Here is a 19,178-nt window from a genome sequence, read left to right on the forward strand (position 1 = left end):
GAATGTTTCGCTTGAATCTCTCAATTATTTGCAGCAGTCCACAACAATTTTATTTTCAAAATAAGCATTTGCAACAGTTAAGATAGGTACATCTTTTATTGATGGAAATCCAGTCTTTTAAGACAGCTCAGTACACCAGCTAAACATAAAACCACTTTACATGTACTTAGTTCTTAATTTAAACTCTAGCGTAACAATCAAAAGCATGTTAGAGACATAAATACACCTACAGTGGGTCACCGACATAGGAGACAGATAAGCAAGCCTTGGGATTGAACCCCCTTACCCTCTGGGGCTGAAAGGGGCGGGGCTTTATCCCAAAGCCAGACCCCTGTGGGGGAAAAAAACAACCCTAAAAGTGCTCATTCATAATCAGTCAACTTTAATGAAACATACATTGTTTTTAAGTGCCAACTTAGATATGATCCAAATGTAAATAAAAGTGAAGGCTGTATGAAACATCTGACACACAGTAACTGGCTCTGACTCTTCCAAAACTGACATCCAAAAATAATGTTTCTCTACAGTTAGACAAAATATAAGTTGTCTTGGATGTCCCAAACCAAAAACGTCACCATTCACAATAGTCAAGTATAATACAGACTGTAACATTGGAGTAGATAAGGAGTGCAACACTGAGATATACTGTATGTAAAAGCGGTGAAAGCTGGCTTTAGAAGAGGACACTTCACACTGACAGCGCGATCTCTTTAGGTGGTGTGGTGCAGCTGATGATCCATGGTGCGGGTGTGTGGGCGAGCCCTTAATGAAGGATGCCACTACTTTGTTCATTTAATCGGCAGGAGTCTGATTAGTAAACTGTTACAGTACTCAGAGGTGCTCAGTTACAACCAGCCTGCTACACCACCGACCCCACCTGAGCTGCTATGACGCAGACAAGGACGCATTCACTCCTACTGGTTCAACATTAAAGAATACCCATGTGTGAGTGAATAAATACAGCAGTTTCTGTTCAGGGTGTTTTAATCTGAGGCCCTGAAGACTGGTTTGATTGTGGGAATCAATGTGAAAGGAATGGACAAAGGAAGTGGAATTGCACAGATCAAGCCTCTCAATCCCACCTAGAGAGGCTCATGTCTAGAGTCTGGTGGTTTATCTTGTAAGATTGCCTACAAGCTAAAAGGTTTCAAGGGTTGAATCTGTGAGCCCTGGAGTTGGAGGAGAAGGGCTGTGAGAGGAGATGGAGTGTGGAGTTGAAAACTATGAAAGATAGATGAGAAAGCAGAGCGGCCAAGTTGGCTGTTCAGGCCACCAGGACCACACGCATGGTGTTGGTGTAACCGGAGCCGGGACGCCAGCCGGTCAAGACGATGACAACATCTCCCTTCTTGAAGAAGCCTCTGGCCTTACCTGAAAAATAACCAGAGCACCATGACACACTTACAGTGAGCCCTGGCTTCAATGCCGGTTCCTGAATGATATTTGCCTTTTTCAGCTCCTTGTGCTGTTTTACAGCACTTTTCTATTCATAGCAGTGTGATAACAGAATAAATGTTTCTCTTCACTTAAAGCCATCAATTACATGACAAAAGACAAAGATGTGAAGCTTTACCCATATCCATGGCGAAGTTAACACGCATGTCGACGTCCTCAGCCCACACATCGTTGGAAGGTTTGGTGTAGAGGACAGGGAAGATGCCACGGTACAGGTGAGCTTGGCGAGCTGTCTGGGCGTTACGGGTCACGGCGATGATGGGGGCACGGGGCCTGTACCTGGAGACCAGGTGGGCAGACCTGCATGGAGAGGGTACAGAGTATTCAATACTATATTATTCACATTTTGAGTCTTCGACTGAATCATTTAGTCCTCGTCGACTCAAAACACTGATAAAATGAGGGGATGAGTTGAGGTCTAGAGGAGGAAAACAAAACACTGACTGCTGACAGTTGCTCTTTGGGCTCAGTTTTGTTTGGGAGGGGGTGGTATCAATTAAAAAAATTAAAAAGGATCATTAAAAAACAATCTTCACTCTAGCACATAAGCAATACCTTCATCAAAAAGCAGTCATTAGAAGTTAAAAAAAAAAAAGTTGTAAGTATTCAAGGGAATACGAAGATATTCAGGGAGGCAAAGCCTGGTCTGTAAACACCTACACAGTCTGGAGATGTCTAGTGTGGTCAGCTCCACCCACCCTGTGTAACAGTGCACCTCACACACACACATGCATCCAACACACCCAACCTAAGGAGACTGCACCTGGTGCTGGAGGGAGATGTAGTGAGAGCTTACCATGGGGAGCCGGACCACGTCACTTCTATGCTTCTTTCTTACCTCCCAGTCTTGGTGAGAATAATGATGGCACTAGCACAGCATTTGAAGGAAGACTCAACGGCTCCCACAGCCAAAGCCTCAGAGGGGTCCCTGGTCAGCTGGGTGTGTCTCCTCAGCTCCTCGAACAGCTGCCTGTGGAAGGTGGCTGCCTCGGCCTCTCGTGCTATCTGAGCCCCAGAGAACCATTCGGGAAGGGGGGGGGGGGGTTACTTTTTAAACACACACACGCACACAAGCACAACTGCACAGACCACTGGGAATGACTAGAAAACACTTAATTACTCTCAAGGTTAAGTTTAGCGGTTGGGTTAAGACAACGAAGAGGCCAAAACGTGAGTCAACAGGGATGATTCCTGGGTTCACGTGTGAAGTGTTTACCTTCTAAAAACTGTTCCAATGCTAAAAACCAACCAGTAGTTCAGCTTAAGTGTTTTCCAGGGTCTCCCAGTTGTCTGCTCCACAAGTCCCTGTCTGGCCCTACTCTTCCTCTCAGACACATGAGCTGCGACATCAGCGTCCTCAACCCGCGAGGACCGGACAGCCTGCCTACCTTCCAGAGCCCGTGAGCACAATGATTGCAGAGGCTAAGCTCTTAAAGGAGGCCTCTACGGCGCCGATTGCAATGGCCTCAGCGGGGTCTTTGCAGTGTGGCGTGGAGCGACGCAGGTCCTCAAACACCTGCCGATGGAACATGGCTGCCTCGGCTTCACGGGCAATCTGGCACAAGTGAGGGGAAGATGCATCAAGCAGCGGCATTCCCACACCAGGCACACGCAGATGGAAAGAGGAAAAATACGGGAAAGGAGGGGAGAGGACAGGAACAAAGTAAATGTTGAAGAAAAAAAGAAGGAAAAGATGGAAAGGGATGGAAGAGGATAAGTAATGGGAGGGGAGGAGACAGGGTGGGATACTTTAGTTAAAATATTCAAGATTCAAAATTTGAAACCATTTACATGAAACAATTAAAAGTCATGTTAATCTAGAGTTAATGCACCTGCAGCTACTTGTAAAATGGCCTGTTGAATCTTTAATTAAATCTGAGAATTCAAAAGTTTTGCACAAGTGAGAGTTACACAGAGGAGTTAAAAATAACACGACTGCACAGAAAAGTGAAGAAAAGCAGAAATAATAAGGGAGAAATGAACAAGAGTTAGAAAGAGAAATGAGGACACAACAGCTGCCCGTGGAAAAGTTTGAAATGTACTCCACTGGATTACTAATCCTCTCAATGTTTTCAGGTTAACAGAAATTAGCTTCAGGTTGTGACGCGCCACATGCAATGCAAGCTGAAAGGCAGAGACTCTCGCAGGACTGCTGAGTCACTGCTGCATCTGTGTCGCAGTGCAAAAACAGAGTGAAGCCGACAGCAGCGGAGGACCTGATCAATGGGCAGGACACCTTAGCTGCAATATCCATCCAAGTCATCGGATTTATCTAGATGAAATCCCTACAAAATACAGAACAAGACTGAGATCTCAAGTGTCTGTCCCTGACTAGAAACCCCATCCTCGTGTACAATAAGGATGCAACCTAAAACTTTCAGCATTTTTTTAGCAGTACTTCATGTCCCCTCGTCACCAGTTGTACTGTTATTCAAGAACAGGAGAAGGGTTCCCCGTCAGGGAAGGTTACACGTGCACTGTGAACTCTGGTTAATAGAATCAGGCAGACTGTGGATACTAGCAGATCCAGAAATGGTGCCGAGGAGCAGCCACTGTGAAAGTGATTGATGCGTGAGTTCAATTCAGTTTGGTTGGACTCGGCATGTTAGGAAACTAAGGCAACACAATTTATTGTATAGTGTTGATTGCATGAGCACAATTCTGGAAAATTAAAATGAGTCCAGCCACTGAAAATACCCAGAATCAACATCCAGGAAGCACTTTGCAGCCGCCAAGACTTTTAGCTGTGATTGATACAATTTTTTATTTTTGTTTTACAGTGATTTATTTATTTGTCTATAAATAAACCGAATCCCCAGTGAATACCTCAATTAAGCGGATGGAAAAAAATGGGAAAGGTGAACTATACGATTAGACCTTCCAGTTGGCAAAGTGAAAGAAAAGATGCTGCGTCACTGAGCAATTGAATGAAAAGTAGCCCGCGAACACACATCAGGAGGCAAAAAGCATTAGTTCACAGTAGCTACTGAAATCTGATTCCTAATAATCCAAGTTTGTAAAGGACAAATCATGCAAGACCTTATAGAAGTATTTATTCATTAAATGAGTTTTAAATTTGTAATTAAACCAATCTGTTCTCTGCTTATAGATCCAAGTCCCTTCATGGTTCTGATGGTGATTTTAATATACGGGACTCACCATGTGCTGGGTGCGTACAGCCTCCAGGGGGTAGTCTCCCTTGGCGGTCTCTCCACTCAGCATGATGCAGTCAGCTCCATCCAGCACGGCGTTGGCTACGTCACTGCCCTCAGCACGCGTGGGTCTGGGCTTCTTGATCATGCTCTCCAACATCTGAGTGACCATAATATGAGAGGATTAGAGGACAACAGGAACACATCTCAACATATCAGCATGGAGGGTGGAAAAGTAGCCCCAAAGTAATAGCATCATAGCGCAACATCTTCAAACAGCTTCCCACATTTATGAAGTAACTCAGCTAGTCTTTGACCAACTTGGGAGGAATAAAACCTTGAAAATATAGTCTCTTTTTCTGTTTTCTGACCTGAGTAGCGCACGTGATGGGCTTGCCAGCTCTGTTGCAGCGCCCGATCATCATTTTCTGGGCTAGGAAGACCTTCTCTGTGGGGATCTCAATACCCAGGTCACCACGGGCAACCATGATGCCATCACTGGCCTCCATGATCTCATCAAATCTGCAGAACAGAGAGAAGATAACAAACTCTGATATGACAAAGTATGACTATCATTTGCCATTGGATGTGTGTGTTTTTGGAGGGTTTGTGTTTTAAATTATGATTATTGGGGCTCATTTTTCATCTGGCCTTGTTGCTAAGCCACAACAATATAATAAATTGCAGTATGACAGCATCCCAACCCCACACATTCGGAAACGAACACACACCTGCGTACACCCTCATGGTTCTCAAGCTTGCTGATGATCTTGATGTCCTTGCCCTTCTCTCCCAGCACTGCTCTGACAGCGTGCACATCGGCTGCTTTACGGATGAAGGAGGCGAAGACCATGTCGACTCCCTGCTCCACGCCAAACGTCAGGTCTTGGACGTCTTTTTCAGAAACAGCAGGCAGGTCGACAGCAGCACCAGGAAGGTTCACACCCTTCTTACTGCCCAGAGTTCCACCATTCTCAATCTCACACATGAGGAAATCAGAGCCTGGAGAAGCATGAAAATATTAAAGAATAGTCGGTCACAAGTCATAGATCTTTGCCATTTTCATTCATAATCATCATTACTGCAGCTGCTTACTGGAGAATAAAACTTGGCAAATGTAACCAGTTGGGTTGCCTAAGCGTCTCTGGTAATTCTTGCCAACATTGACATTTTTGCAGTGTCATGGTCCTCCCTTGAGGAAGGTGCTGGAATTGCTGACACTATTCAATGAACATTTCCTGTTTCATTGTTCCACCTGACAGCATCCTCCTCTTCCTCTTTGCCATGATTACATGCAGGATGCCTGTTGCACTACACAGAATAATCACATATTAAAAGATTTCCCCCTCATTTTATTTCCATACAGGCAAATATAAAAAGTAGGTAAAATATCAAATGAATTTTATAAATGAACCCAGTCGATGGAGATGCCTCAACAAATGCGTTACGGAGCCAAATTTATGCTTCGAAAATGCATGGTGCAACATTTTTAGCAAGAGCCAAAGGAGACAACCCAGCCTTTACTTTTTATTCAACTTTTCAAGCGACAATAATTGAGCTTGCTGATGATTTTGACATGTTTTTTTTTTAAACCGTTTTCACACTCATGAGTTTCACAAAAAGCTGTCTACAGACAGAAATGCTCCTCCAGCACAAAGAGAAATACAGAGACACAGTTTTAAAAGTTTTGAGGGGTTAAAGAGAGGAAAAATCCTGGTCCTGACAAGATGGGCGCCAGTCTTCTGCAGAACTGTGCAGAGCAGCTGGCTGGCATTTTTTTCCATCTTCACAAAGTCTCTCCAGGAAAACACCAAAATCCTTTAATGATTTCCAGGCTGTTGCTCTAAACTCTCTCATTATGAAGACATTTGAGAGGATTATTAAGGGAGAGATCTTGGGGGCAACTCAGGGCATTTTAGACCAATTTGCCAACGGGGCAGGAGGGGTGTTGAGAATGCTGTCAGCCCAACACCTCAGCAGTCTCAGGTCAGCTGGATGACGTGAAGCCTCCTACAAGACCTTGTCTCAGCAGTGTCCAACCGCACATTTAAGGAGAGACTAACCAGCACACACAACATGGAGAGGGTAAACATGGACCGATGTTGACACTCTTAGCCAGAGATACAATGTTCACCTTGACCTTGATCTGGCAATACTACTACTTTAATATTATCAGTGTTGTTGTTATTATGTTGAAGTCATGAGGCTGTAGGAAATCAAACAGCACTTCCTATCAATAACATTAAAATATATATTTATTAATGGATGCATTAAATATAAATGTATTCCAATTATCAGTTAGTGGATTGGCACCATCATTTTGAGTGAATCTCAGTACCGGCACCCGATGCTGATATCCAATCCATATCAAAACATTTTTTAGTGTCAGAGTTGTATCGGAAGTGGGTTGAAACTGAGTAGTGTGATCGCTGATCTTCAGTCACACTGAAACAGTCTGTAGTGCCCCAGCTCCACTCACCGATCTCCTTGACCTGGAGGGATATGAGGCCGTCATCGATGTAGATCTTGCTGCCAGGTTCTACGACTCTGGTGATGTTCTTGTAGTCCAGCCACAGGATCTCGTCGCTGCAGTTGTCCTGGTAAGAATCATCCAGGGTAATCTTGATCGTGTCGCCCTTCTTCAGCTCCACCTCAGCGGTGCCACTCTGTCAAATCATTGACAAACATCTAATTACTCTCTTTTTGACTTGTTTTCATGTTAAATTGCTGACAATGAACAACACAGAAAATTTAGACTTAAGTAAGGATAGAGAAGAGAAGTATTGAGCTTACTCCCTGGATGAGGCCGGTCCGGATCTCTGGGCCCTTGGTGTCCAGGGCGATACCGATGGGTCTGTACTGGATGCTGCCAGGCTCGAAGCTCTCACAAGCCTCACGCACATTCTTGATGGTCTGTGCGTGGTACTACAGAGAGAAAGTGGATTGCATCATACAGTCAAAACCACACAATTACAGACATCTTGGTGAAACTTTTGATTTCATCTCTTAATCTGATCTCTTGCTCGTGTGTCTTTAAGTGACAAGACATAGCAATTTGTCAGTTGAAGACATCTATTATTTGGATACAAGTTAGAAACCAGGCCATGGACATTGTAAGATTATAAGCATGTGTCATAAATGCGACTCATACTGAAAGTATCCTTGAATTCTTCTCACTGACCTGACAAGTCAGGTCTCACTTAGGAGTATGAGAACATGTTCTGAAGATAACAGCTAGCAGTTCTAGTCCGGTATCACGACATTTCGCTCAAAAATTATACTTTTACATTAAAATAAAAATAAAAATGTGTCATCGCTCTGAGCCTCTCAGTGAAGATAGATCATTTTGCTGGAGTCTCCAAGATCCTTGTTTAAAAGAGACTTTTCACCATACAACCATTGACAGTAATTAACCAGATCAAGCAGCGTCAAGAACAATTGGCATCATAAAGGTATGTTGTTGAGCACGCCTTACTTTTATGAGACAAACACACCTAAAACCACAGCAGTAAATTTATGAGCAAGTCAGGTGAGACTTGTGAGGTTTCTGTAAGTTAATAGAGAACGATGTACACAATAAATTTGAGTAATCTGAAAGAAGCATTCTGGAAAAGGAAGCTCTACACGCAGACCATTAAACCTTTAGCTCATGTTCTCTGCTATACTGAAGATCTTCTTGTCTGTGTTTCTACCCAGATCAGAAAAACAATCCCTGACCGACTTGCGAGGAGAAAGTTGGAACAAGTGATTTCAGGGATTCCATGAGGCATGGTTACGTGATTGCTGTATCACTTGCACTAATTACCACGTATCACAGTGGTTGTGACTTTGAAGACAGTCATCAACAACACGTGGCTTCTCCTGGGTTCCTGGAGCTTTCAGTAATAACTTAAGTGGGAGGTAATCACGTTGGCTGACTTTCACAGCGACGACATGCTGAGCTACAACGCACTTCTCCACTGGCCAATTCAAGACATTTACGTAAGTGGCAGCATGCTCAATACTGTAAAAACGGGAAATTTAGTCCAGATTCTAGAACTGAACCTTTAGGGTTTTGAAGTCAAAGATTAGCTTGAGTGAAATACTGACGCTGTCCTCTAGTATGTTTCAACAGTTCTGTAGGGGGCGGGGGGGGGGGGCATGCGATACAGTGTGGTGTTTTAGGACAAATGCTGCATGGTGAGTTAAGAGACGGGTTCATGAACTTCTAGTGCAGTTAAAAGTTGAGCTACGTTGGTGCAAATGCCGCCTCTTTAAATATTGTTCATACTGCTTTAAGGTAAGGAACATTTTAAAGCTTCCTGATTCCTACTTTGGTGAAAGGGTGAATTGACTTTGTTTGTGTACACACATCGAATCTGGGAGCGCTGCCTGTTGAGGAGATAAAGGAAGGGCAGGACGCCACCATTGATGTATTTATAGTGCAACTAGCCAGCAAGCTCAGGTATATGACCACCTTGTGGATCTTCAGTCTACAAATATACTAAACTGTCAAATGGTATGTATGGACACTATGGAAATTAAAAGAATTGGCACTGATTCTAGATAAGACTGGATCCCTGTGTTGACAAATAAGATCACCTTGAAGACAAGATTCTCCGACATCTCATGCAGGAGCTTTAGGAGCAGAGTTTTATGTCATAGGGAAGGTTCAGTTCACCTTGACTGACTTCCTGATTGAATTACACAAGCTCACAGCAGCAGGCAGACAAGCTCTCTCTCCCTTGGCCCTCACTTTCTGGGTGTGTTCGTTCATCATAATAGCTAAGTGTTTATTGCGCCGTGTTTTTGTCCCCTTTTCCACAGCCAATTCCCTAAAAAGAAAAGGGTCGAACTGACACCAAAGACAGTACAAGTTTTAAGTTTTATAGCTGAATTTGCTTCTATTCACACTGCCAGTCTCGTCTTAGAGCTGAACGCTCCGACCTGACTTCCCTTCATCGTGATTTGTGAGCTTTCCCCACTGTCAGCATTGTTAACCAGCTTTCACCATTGTTGATTTTTCAGAGTGACCAACACTGCTAGAAAAGGCAGGGCAAATATTGCTGAAATAAATGCATGCCAAACAACTCCGTTCGGTGATAAGGCACAGAGCCTTGTCTAATGTAAATTATCAGCACAGTTTGAACGTGACACGACAGTTTGGCGAGCTGTGCCTGCCCTCTTCATTGACACAGTGGATACGGGGTGATAAGACTCACCTCGTGTGTGCCATGGGAGAAGTTCAAGCGAGCAATGTTCATTCCAGACTTGATCATCTCCTTCAGAGTATCCACAGATCGAGAGGCGGGCCCTGTAGATGGGTATGGAAGTGGGATGAGACTTATCATATGGTTTAAAACACTTATTTACTTTGCCTATAACTAGACCGTAAAAGTTAACAGTGGATAAAACGGATTGACTCGTCTCCCTTAAGCATCCCACTTACGCTGCCTTGTTCCCAGAGAGGGATGAATAACTGATTAACAAGTGTGACATAAGAAGGAAGCAAAATAACTGATCATTTTAGTTTAAGAACCCCTCTAAAAATCAGTGGCAACCCCAGAAATGTCATGTTACAGACACCAACTGTAAAGGTGCTTTTTTGTTTCTTTGTTAAACTCAAAAATGCTGTGGGGTAGTGTAATGCCCCCACACACAGATTATGGAAGCCATTTAATTTGGGTTTAAATATGTACGTGGTTGTGTAGAGCAGCTGTGTTGACCAACCAATGGTGCAGATGATGCCAGTGTTACGGGCGGTGGTGGGTTCAGAGTCAATGTCCAGCAGGCACATGTGTTCCAGGAACGTGTCGGCCATGGCAGCGTTGAGCTGCTGCGTCTGGATGAAGGCGGAGCCCATGTCTAGAGACTTAAGCTGAGGCATGGCAATCACTGGTGCAACTGGCGAGGTCCTGCAGGAAGAGTGGTGAAGCTTGTTATTCTTGTTGAACTTGTTTCTGGAACTTTTCTAACACACAAATCAAAATTGACAATCAGTGTCATGTTTTGCATTCATGCAAGCATCTTTTGAGCTGTCCACTGGATTTTAAAAAACCTCTCATTATCACACTGAAAATGCTTCTCAACACACACAAGTAGCAGCAATGACTTGTCAAGCGGTTCTACAAGTGCCTTTCCAAAAGCAAAGTGTGAACTGAGCAATCAGGGCCCATAAATTGTTCATCCACGCACATCAATTCAATGCCCTGAGGGTGGTGGGACATTACATTATTGAGCTGAAATCTGAATAATTTTTTTGTCTTCCGTTAGTAGTTAGGAACCAAAATTGATGCAGAGTAGAAAATTAAATCTTTTTTACGCCATCCCGCTCAACAATTCTTTATGACTAGGTTTGTGAAATACTGGCACTGGAATTCTGTGTCACTCGTGTTTGCACAAGACTGTTTTAGTGTGTATTATTATCTGGCTCTCACACATGGTTACATAATCAACAGATTATACAGTGGAATGTATGCTAGTAACAACAAAGAGGCCAATGGTTCATATTTCAACAAACGTTGATCCGAAGTACTTCACCATAGCGTGACACATTTACACGATGATGGCTCCATCTTACATCCTGACTTTAGAATAATATGGCTTCCTGAGCTGGTACCATTTGGTACACTCTGTTCTTCCCCAACCACTCCCCCCTGAGTCACCCATGGCAACAACCATCACCATGCCCATCTGCACCGCAGCAACTGTCCAGATTTCCTCAATGACAAACAAACATACAAGAAGTGTTATATCCAATGATCGTGACGAGACGTGGAGTCACATTTCAACAGACAGCTGTAAAGGTGGGTGTATTTGAGCAGGTGGAGCTTTGCTGCTCCAGCCGTTGGCTCTGGTCCCTGCAGTTGCATAACTACACTCCTGCAGACACCTCGGCTCACTGAGACACAAACAACGCTCCAAACATCAGGCTTGTGAGAGAAATTCAATTCTAACAGCTGATGATTCACTTTACTCAATTACTTTAGAAACTACAAGTGCACTCTGAAAGTGCAAAAGTCTGCCCACTCATAAACCATCTCAGTCAAATGACTCTTACATTAATAAATGTTGTATTACTGAAAACGAGACTGGATTTTTTCCAGAGGTCCACGTAATTACAATAATATATTTTATCTTGCAATTTTAAAGAAGGGTACGTCTGCAACCAAAATTATTTCCAGAAAAGTAGGCAGACACATAGTATCCGCATTGGTTAGCAGACCTTGGCAAATGGTCCAATGTTGTGCATCTGTTGCCAGTTTTTTTTTTTCCATTAAAACAAGGTCCAGAAGTTACATTCATGATGTCAAAATGCTCTATGTTGCACATTTTAAAAAAAATAAAAGGGCTGGAGGCCCACCCTTCCACCACCACTACTTGCTCGGCAGGTGAATATCTGTAGCATGTTTTAGTCAAATATGGAGCTCCCTCATCTTTACCAGTTACCAGTGGAAACCACCAAGTGTGGAAATGGAGTTCCTCTGTTGAAATTCTACAGTGATGACTCGTCCAGGAACCTTCTTACTGGTTGCTTCTTTGCTAAAAGCTGGTCTAAGGCTTGGTGCCCCTTTGAGGAAAACTCCAGACATCATTTCTAAGACGAACCTAAAATGACTGGCAATGACTGGGCAGTCCATCTGAAAATGAGCAGCAATATGTGCATGCAGATGGACATCGAAAATCTAAAATCTAAAAGTGTAAACCTTTCGAAAGAATATGAAGATAATTAGAAGAATTTTACATTCATCAGAGGACAAGAATAATTTGAAAGAGTACATAAACCTGAAAGAGCAATTAGAGGCTACACTGGCTACAGATGTACTCTCCACAGGAAGTTGAAACTGTGAAAGGTGATTTTTCCATGGCTACAACTATGGTGTGATTTCAACCAAAGGAATTTTCATCGTGGCCTATGATGGTTGGTCTCGTGGTGGAAAATCTAGTGCATTCATCACAGCAGCACCAGTGGTCTGAGTAGCTCTGACTCACCACATCTAACTACAAATGCTTCATGGTAGGGGTTTCTAAGCTTCCTCAACCAGAGCCGCTGATGTAACATTTCAGTCAATGGGGCAGAGCGGTACGTGAGCACAGTCACATCCCACTGCTGCAACACACAACCATGAGAGGGGTAGAGGCAGACATCGGAGTGGGCTGAACCACGGGGAGCAGCTGCATAATGCAGGAGAGAGAAAGCCTGAGACACTGGCAATGAGTGCAGGTTTTTCTGTTTGTTTTCTATATAAATTCCCATTTTAATTGACTTGTAATTTAAAATCGTAAACATTTGGGGGGGAGGGGGGGGATTGCTGTGAGAAAAAAAAAACAAAAAACAAGAACAACGTATGCAAAAATTTCCAAACAAAATATTTTAGGAAATTTAAGATAAATTCAAGATTTGAATAACACCTGATAACAAACTGACACTAAAATCTAAAATAAATTAAAACAAAACAAAACAAAAAAATACTTCCAGGTGAAAGTTACTTGAAGTGTGACTGAGATGTATGACAGGACACATTTCTCCACTGGTTTCCTATTCACAGATATTGCAACAATAAGAGTTGCAATGCTCCACGTTTTTTTGGTTCTTTTTTGAGGGGAAATCAGATGAAACAGTATTGACACCTTCCCTAAAAGGGAAAGTCCCTGTGATTCCACTCAACGCAGCGCAGCGCAACTATCAAACGGTAAGAAGCAATAGTGAAGATGAAACTGATGGTTTATTCATAAAGTACTTCAGTTCATTATGAATGCACCTGACAGGAAATGACATAAGGAAATAAAGAGTTTTTGAAGCCACACACCTCATATTTCCATGTAACAAACTGGGATTTACCCATGAGTCAGTTTACGTTCAGCCTGTTAGCCACAGCACATTTTCAGTATCTATATGAGCATTCACATGAACTTCACTTCATTTACCTGTCAGCCATGAGGAAGGAATCTGATTTAATGAGCACTCAAGTTATAACTTGACTCTGATATGGCTGAATGGACTCACTGCCATTGACTGTATCCTTGGGTGTGGTATTGTTCTGGCAGCCTCTAGTTCTTACGGAAATAAGAAAAAATAATTACATGATCATAGTGGCTCAACTTGGAGATGTGAATCACATGTCTGACCCCAAGACAGCCAGTGAACAGCCGCCACCACAGGCCAACAGCAGCCATAGTAACCCTGACACAGATGCAAGGCTAACTTTAGAGCTGGCTGCTAATAATCCCCTCCAATCCCTTCTAACACATTCACCTTTGTGGCATACTCTTAGTCACTACTACTTCCTATCATTCTAAACAAGTGCCTTATCTCAATAGCCCTGTGCAATCACAAGCAGCATTGCTGTCAGAGTGACATGACATGGACTATCATCTGCTATGGCTATGATGCAGCGCCAGGCTAATCCATGATGGCTCACACAGAGACAACTACATTGTGTCTACCACAAGGCTCCATTAGCACGTTGCGCTACATACCCCCAGTAGATCTTCCTGCTCCTCCTGGGGACAAACAGGCACGTCACTCCCACGGATCGCCTTAAGAACCCCAGTGTGTTGTAGCCACTGGCGCCAGCAAGAAAATTACACCCAGCAACAGCGGCCCGAGAGGAAGTGACCACTGAAGTACGGGTGCATACGAACAACACTCTCAGGAGCTCAAGAGTAAATCCCTTCAATGATGATGAAGGGCATAGAGACGGCCGGTAGTGACCAAGCGATCTCCATGACTTAATACAGTGGACGTACATGAGACCTCAGCCACAACACAACAATGTTTTACCACTAGCCGGGGTCATCCAACACCCCAGACCTAAAAACAGCCTTGGCTAATAATAACACACAGCATACAGACTCTGTTGGCAGAAATCTAATACTCAGGATGTACAATACTACTTTTACTATGCAGACCAGAGGAGTCTGATACACACCTGAGATGTAGTAGTGCAAGGATTTAAGTTCATGACAGATCCAGAATGGTGTGCATATGCAAAAAATGTGATAAAAAACTAAAATAAATAGAGAAGCGTTCAACCTCGACATATTACAGTACCTATGTTATTTATTGTTGTGTTTGCAGAAAGAAAACACATCCTCAAAAATTGGTAACCATCCAGGTCACGTTTTACTGTGGGATTAGTCAGCATTAGTCGGCTGAATGGAGAAGTGCATGAGACCAGCGCCAGCTGTGAAACGCCTCGACTGCAGCACTCACCCTTGGCTTTGCTACACTACTGTACACACCAGCACACAGACCAAAACACTACACCCCCCCCCCAAAAAAAACTGCCGCTACGCCAGCTGCGATTTGGCAACCCCACTATTTTTTTGGACATTTCACAGGAATTAAACACAGATAATGTGTATTTCCTGCCAAAGTAGCTAAAATATCAGTGAGTTAGAGGAAAGAAAACCAACATTAATCACATAAGTCAACATACTGTGTAATCTGATTTCTTTTTGTAATTTTCCAAATGAAATATTTGTTCAATATAGCCTAATCCCGACCTTACCCCCACGCGATGTAACAGGAAGTCACGTGTATAAAATGCTGTGTCACTTGACATTATGCCCTTGATGGTCTCCTGGGAAAGAGACAGTCATCAGGGCCCTCAGCCTGGGAGGAGATCAAGGACTCTCCACGAGCACAGATTCCTTCACCTAACAATCTCTTGTCTTCAAGCACGTGGTAGTAGTTCATCTGATAAAGGAAATCCATCCATCCATCCATCCATCCATCGTCATCTTCCGCTTATTCCTACACATTAAGGGTCGCGGGGGGGGCTGGAGCCTATCCCAGCGTCAACGGGCGAGAGGCGGGGTTCACCCTGGACAGGTCGCCAGTCCATCGCAGGGCCAACATAGAGAGACGAACAACCATTCACACTCACATTCATACCTACGGTCAATTTAGAGTTTTCAATCAGCCTAGTCCCCAATTGCATGTCTTTGGACTGTGGGAGGAAGCCGGAGTACCCGGAGAGAACCCACGCAGACACGGGGAGAACATGCAAACTCCACACAGAGAGATCCCGTGGCCGAGCTAGGACTCGAACCCAGAACCTTCTTGCTGTGAGGCCACAGTGCAGACCACTGCACACCGTGCAGCCCCTGATAAAGGAAATACAGGATTTAATTTATTATATATATATATATATATATATATATATATATATACAGCCTCACTTTGGACAATTAATCTTATTTTCAGGCTGGAAAATAAGTTATGAAACACCAAGAATGGGACTATTCACAGGCTGTTAGAGGAGAGGCTGAACGATACCCACATTCAGCCCAGACAGTGCAGACACACCTCCCTCCAGTGTATCCAGTGTCAACATGGCCTTTTCACCACTGCAGTGGTTTGCTGCAGTGAGGACGTGAAGCTAGTCTCCACATTTCACACCAGCTCCATTTACACAGGGTCGTTATTTCTTTCGACATATCTAATCAACCTATTCAATTACTTACGTTACGTTACGTGCAAAATTTGACCGGACAGGTAGACGACTTGAGGGGGGGAAAAAAACACGGTCATGAATGCATCGCCTGACGCTACGGCGGTTACACAGCACCGTTAACAATTCAAAGATGTCGAGGGTTCAGGGTTAATTCATATCTACTGTAAATGGTGTTATACAGCTAAAGCCCTGCAGGCGATGTGCTACAAGTCACGTTCTTCTCACTGCGTCACATTTTCCTGAACTACAGGCATCAAGGAGGGCGGCCAATGAGAGGCCGAGAAAACGGCGGGTCCACACCCACCTCGAGAGGCAACAGGAAGCGATTCCTCACACCGCGCATCGCACTGAAACTCATCGTTTTTTTATTGCGGTAAATGTCCATCCAGTATAAAGGTTATACGACACGTTGGCAGCTGCTCTTAACAAATAGCAGACATACTTCCCAGAAAAACTCACTCAGTCTTTTTACTGCATTTTTTCCACATTAAAACGCTGTTGAGAGATGGTAGCTCAAGTTCGGTGGAATTAAACAATATAAATGTCTTAGACGTGTATCACAAGTGTGGCCTGCACACGGTTGATTTAGTTACGAATGTAACATATTAATGGGGGCGCATCAAACATCCCCCGACTTACCAACACGCAAGATACTGCAAAAATGAAAGTCAAACAAATAGGACAACACGTATTTTCCAGTAACTAACATGTAGTTTCTTCTTTACATAAACTACCAATCCACGCGGTTTTATATCATCTGCTTACCCACCTTCTCTTGCTGGCAACCCCTTGAACTGATGTTTCTGTAGCGGAACTGAACGCAGCAGCTCAAGGTGATCTCTAGTCACTCACTCCACGGGACTACTTTGTAGGGATGCTGAGATGTATCCGTCCGAGGTGGATGACGTAGAGATACCAAGATGGAAGTCCTGTTCATACATTTACATAAACCGCAGCACTATTCGGGCTTCTCAGTCGCTATCTTGATATCTACACAACTTTGCTACAGTCAGGAAATGGTAGTAAGACAACGGGCACACAAGCGCGGAAGGATATGCAGATGGACACGGGCAGCTTGGCAAAGTAGAGAGCCAATCAAGACGCGAGAATGCCTGACGGCGTTAAACATGTGACCGTGGATGGCGTGCAGCAAATTTCCTGGTAGATATTTCGATAGTCTGGCCCAACAATGGCTTTCTAGCAGATTAAAACGTTCGCTGGCTTGTTATTAGTGTATTCTGCGTTAACCTGCAGATGTACAAATCACCGGCGTCCATCATGATCAATGAAATCTACGGGAGCCATCAATATAGGTCAGTGCAGCCCTTCATAGTGCTGGAGCGGATCAAAACGACAATCCTGACTTTATAGAGTAAATAACCCCAGGAGACAGCTCGTCCATTTTTGAGTCTGGGCAAAAGAATGCACGTAGCAGTTGTGCCGCCTGGTTGTTCTTTGTTCGACTCAATGGCTCCATCTAGCGTTGAAAAACCATAACAGTTTTGTTAGGTTTTCTGAGTCATTTCACTAGTTTCATGACTCTCAGTCAAATAAAGTCAAAATAACCCTCTAAATTCAAATAACCCCTAAAACTACTGTTACTCACAGTCATCCGTGCCCGTGACCATCATGACAATTCTGGAAAAAGCATAGAATTCAGCACCTTGTAATTTCCAGGGCTGAAAAAAAAAGGAAACTCAACTCGTAGACACACGTGATGAGTACAAGGGCAGCACCATTAATCAAAATTAAATGAAACTGCATTGTGGTGTGTTGCAATTTTCAAATCCCAGGGACACAATATATGTTAAAGGTTAATTTTGTGCCAAAAAATGTTTGTTTTAAACATTGTGGATCTGCAGCGACGGCCTCCCTTCTCATCATATTCTATAGACGCAGCTTTGCTTGATACGCATTCCCAACAAAACTCACATCATTGTTTTAGGAGTTTTTCACAGAACATGAGAATAATGTGTAAAAATTCACATTCCCTCTCATATAATCAGACTGCCATTGTGTTATCAGTCAAAAAATTTGTAATTAGATACCGTATACTATTCACTACTGTACAGCTGTGCTGGCTGGCACTTTGCACGGCAGCCTCTGCCCTCTGTGTGTGAATGTGAATGGGTCAGTGAGATGAACTGTAAATATGTTCAAACAATACTCATTGCTATTAGATTCAGCAGTAAAGCCTAGATAACTGTTTAAAATCCTCTGTTTGACCAATTCCCATGTTGTATTCATAATATAATAATATATAATATAATATATATATTCATAATCTCCGCCACAGATACAGCAGACAGTGACTAAATTCCTCCAAAGCACATAAGTTTCATCCAAAAAGTTCAAAATATGCAGCAGCAATAATATATTCTGAGTTTCACATGATGCAAAGACATTGTTTGGTTTGGTTTTGTTTTGCATTCAGAAGAAGCTGAAAACAAACTTCCAAACATGCTCTCAAGTCAAAAAAACAAGGGAAAGGTCAGACAATGCTAAAGGTACAGGGAGTTCTCAAAGCACTCTGTACTTGTCTGGACTCGCTCTGTTGTATAGGTGCAGCCCCCCCCCCCCCCCCAATCCCCGTGGCCTAGTTTACGCTCACCTGTTGACAGCTGTGGTGGTGTTAGCGGTGCTGCTGCTTCCACTGCCCATGTTGCTGTGTCACCAGGCCCCTTCACCTCTGGCTGGATCGACTATATTTGATCCAGCCAGACCGACTGACACACCTGTCCAGGTGAAGGACAGAGCTGCCATCCAGTCACTCTGTCCACTGGCCAATCCCCTGGCTGTCAGTCAGTATTAATGGAGGTTAACCTGTGCGCCACGAGGTACCATAAGACACTGTGAGAGTGCGTTCCGATAAATCTCCAGCATAAGCAGATAGGAGGCCCTAACACCTCTAAAAATATTATCGCTGCGATAATAAATACCTTGAAATCAAACGAAGACAAAGGAAGTTCTTCATTGAGAATATCAATAAGGACAGTTAGCACTGAGAATAATTTCCTCCTTTGAAGAATTGAGAACTTCAAAATAAAACATCACAATTCATGAATGAAATTGAAAAGCTCCAAATTGAAAAATAAAACTCATATACACAGCAAAGTACCATTTATAATGG

The 19,178-nt window shown here is 43.4% G+C and overlaps 1 protein-coding gene across 4 annotated transcripts; it reads right to left on the reverse strand.

Annotated features, from left to right (window-relative positions):
* Window positions 1–77: 77 nt before the first annotated feature.
* Window positions 78–18,831, reverse strand: pkma (pyruvate kinase M1/2a). Of its 4 annotated transcripts, none has more exons than XM_086188656.1 (11): window positions 18,660–18,831; window positions 10,317–10,501; window positions 9,809–9,900; window positions 7,401–7,532; window positions 7,087–7,273; window positions 5,339–5,609; window positions 4,979–5,129; window positions 4,615–4,767; window positions 2,844–3,010; window positions 1,574–1,755; window positions 78–1,371 (listed from the first exon to the last, which is right to left on the reverse strand). In XM_086188656.1, exons 1-11 carry the CDS (start codon window positions 18,707–18,709, stop codon window positions 1,265–1,267), a joined length of 1,677 nt encoding a protein of 558 aa, XP_086044782.1. In that variant the 5' UTR covers window positions 18,710–18,831; the 3' UTR covers window positions 78–1,264. The 4 variants fall into 4 exon arrangements, with proteins under 4 accessions (XP_086044782.1, XP_086044790.1, XP_086044774.1 ...); XM_086188664.1 differs by lacking the exon at window positions 18,660–18,831 and adding an exon at window positions 16,818–17,056; XM_086188648.1 differs by lacking the exons at window positions 2,844–3,010; window positions 18,660–18,831 and adding exons at window positions 2,294–2,460; window positions 14,067–14,203.
* Window positions 18,832–19,178: the final 347 nt, after the last annotated feature.

Source organism: Aulostomus chinensis, chromosome 2 (genome assembly GCF_037954235.1).
Source record: "Aulostomus chinensis isolate RoL2024-O1b breed Wild chromosome 2, RoL_Achi_v1.0, whole genome shotgun sequence".
NCBI classification, from domain to species: Eukaryota; Metazoa; Chordata; class Actinopteri; order Syngnathiformes; family Aulostomidae; genus Aulostomus; species Aulostomus chinensis.

What these genes read in the sequence shown, in the direction of transcription:
- pkma (XM_086188656.1), bottom strand. Translation starts at nt 18,709, where the DNA reads ATGGGCAGTGGAAGCAGCAGCACCGCTAACACCACCACAGCTGTCAAC. An exon ending in AACCATGAGGGTGTACGCAG is followed by an intron (nt 5,130 to 5,338) that starts GTGTGTGTTCGT and finishes TCTGTTCTGCAG; the next exon opens with ATTTGATGAGATCATGGAGG. An exon ending in TAACTTCGCCATGGATATGG is followed by an intron (nt 1,372 to 1,573) that starts GTAAAGCTTCAC and finishes GTTATTTTTCAG; the next exon opens with GTAAGGCCAGAGGCTTCTTC.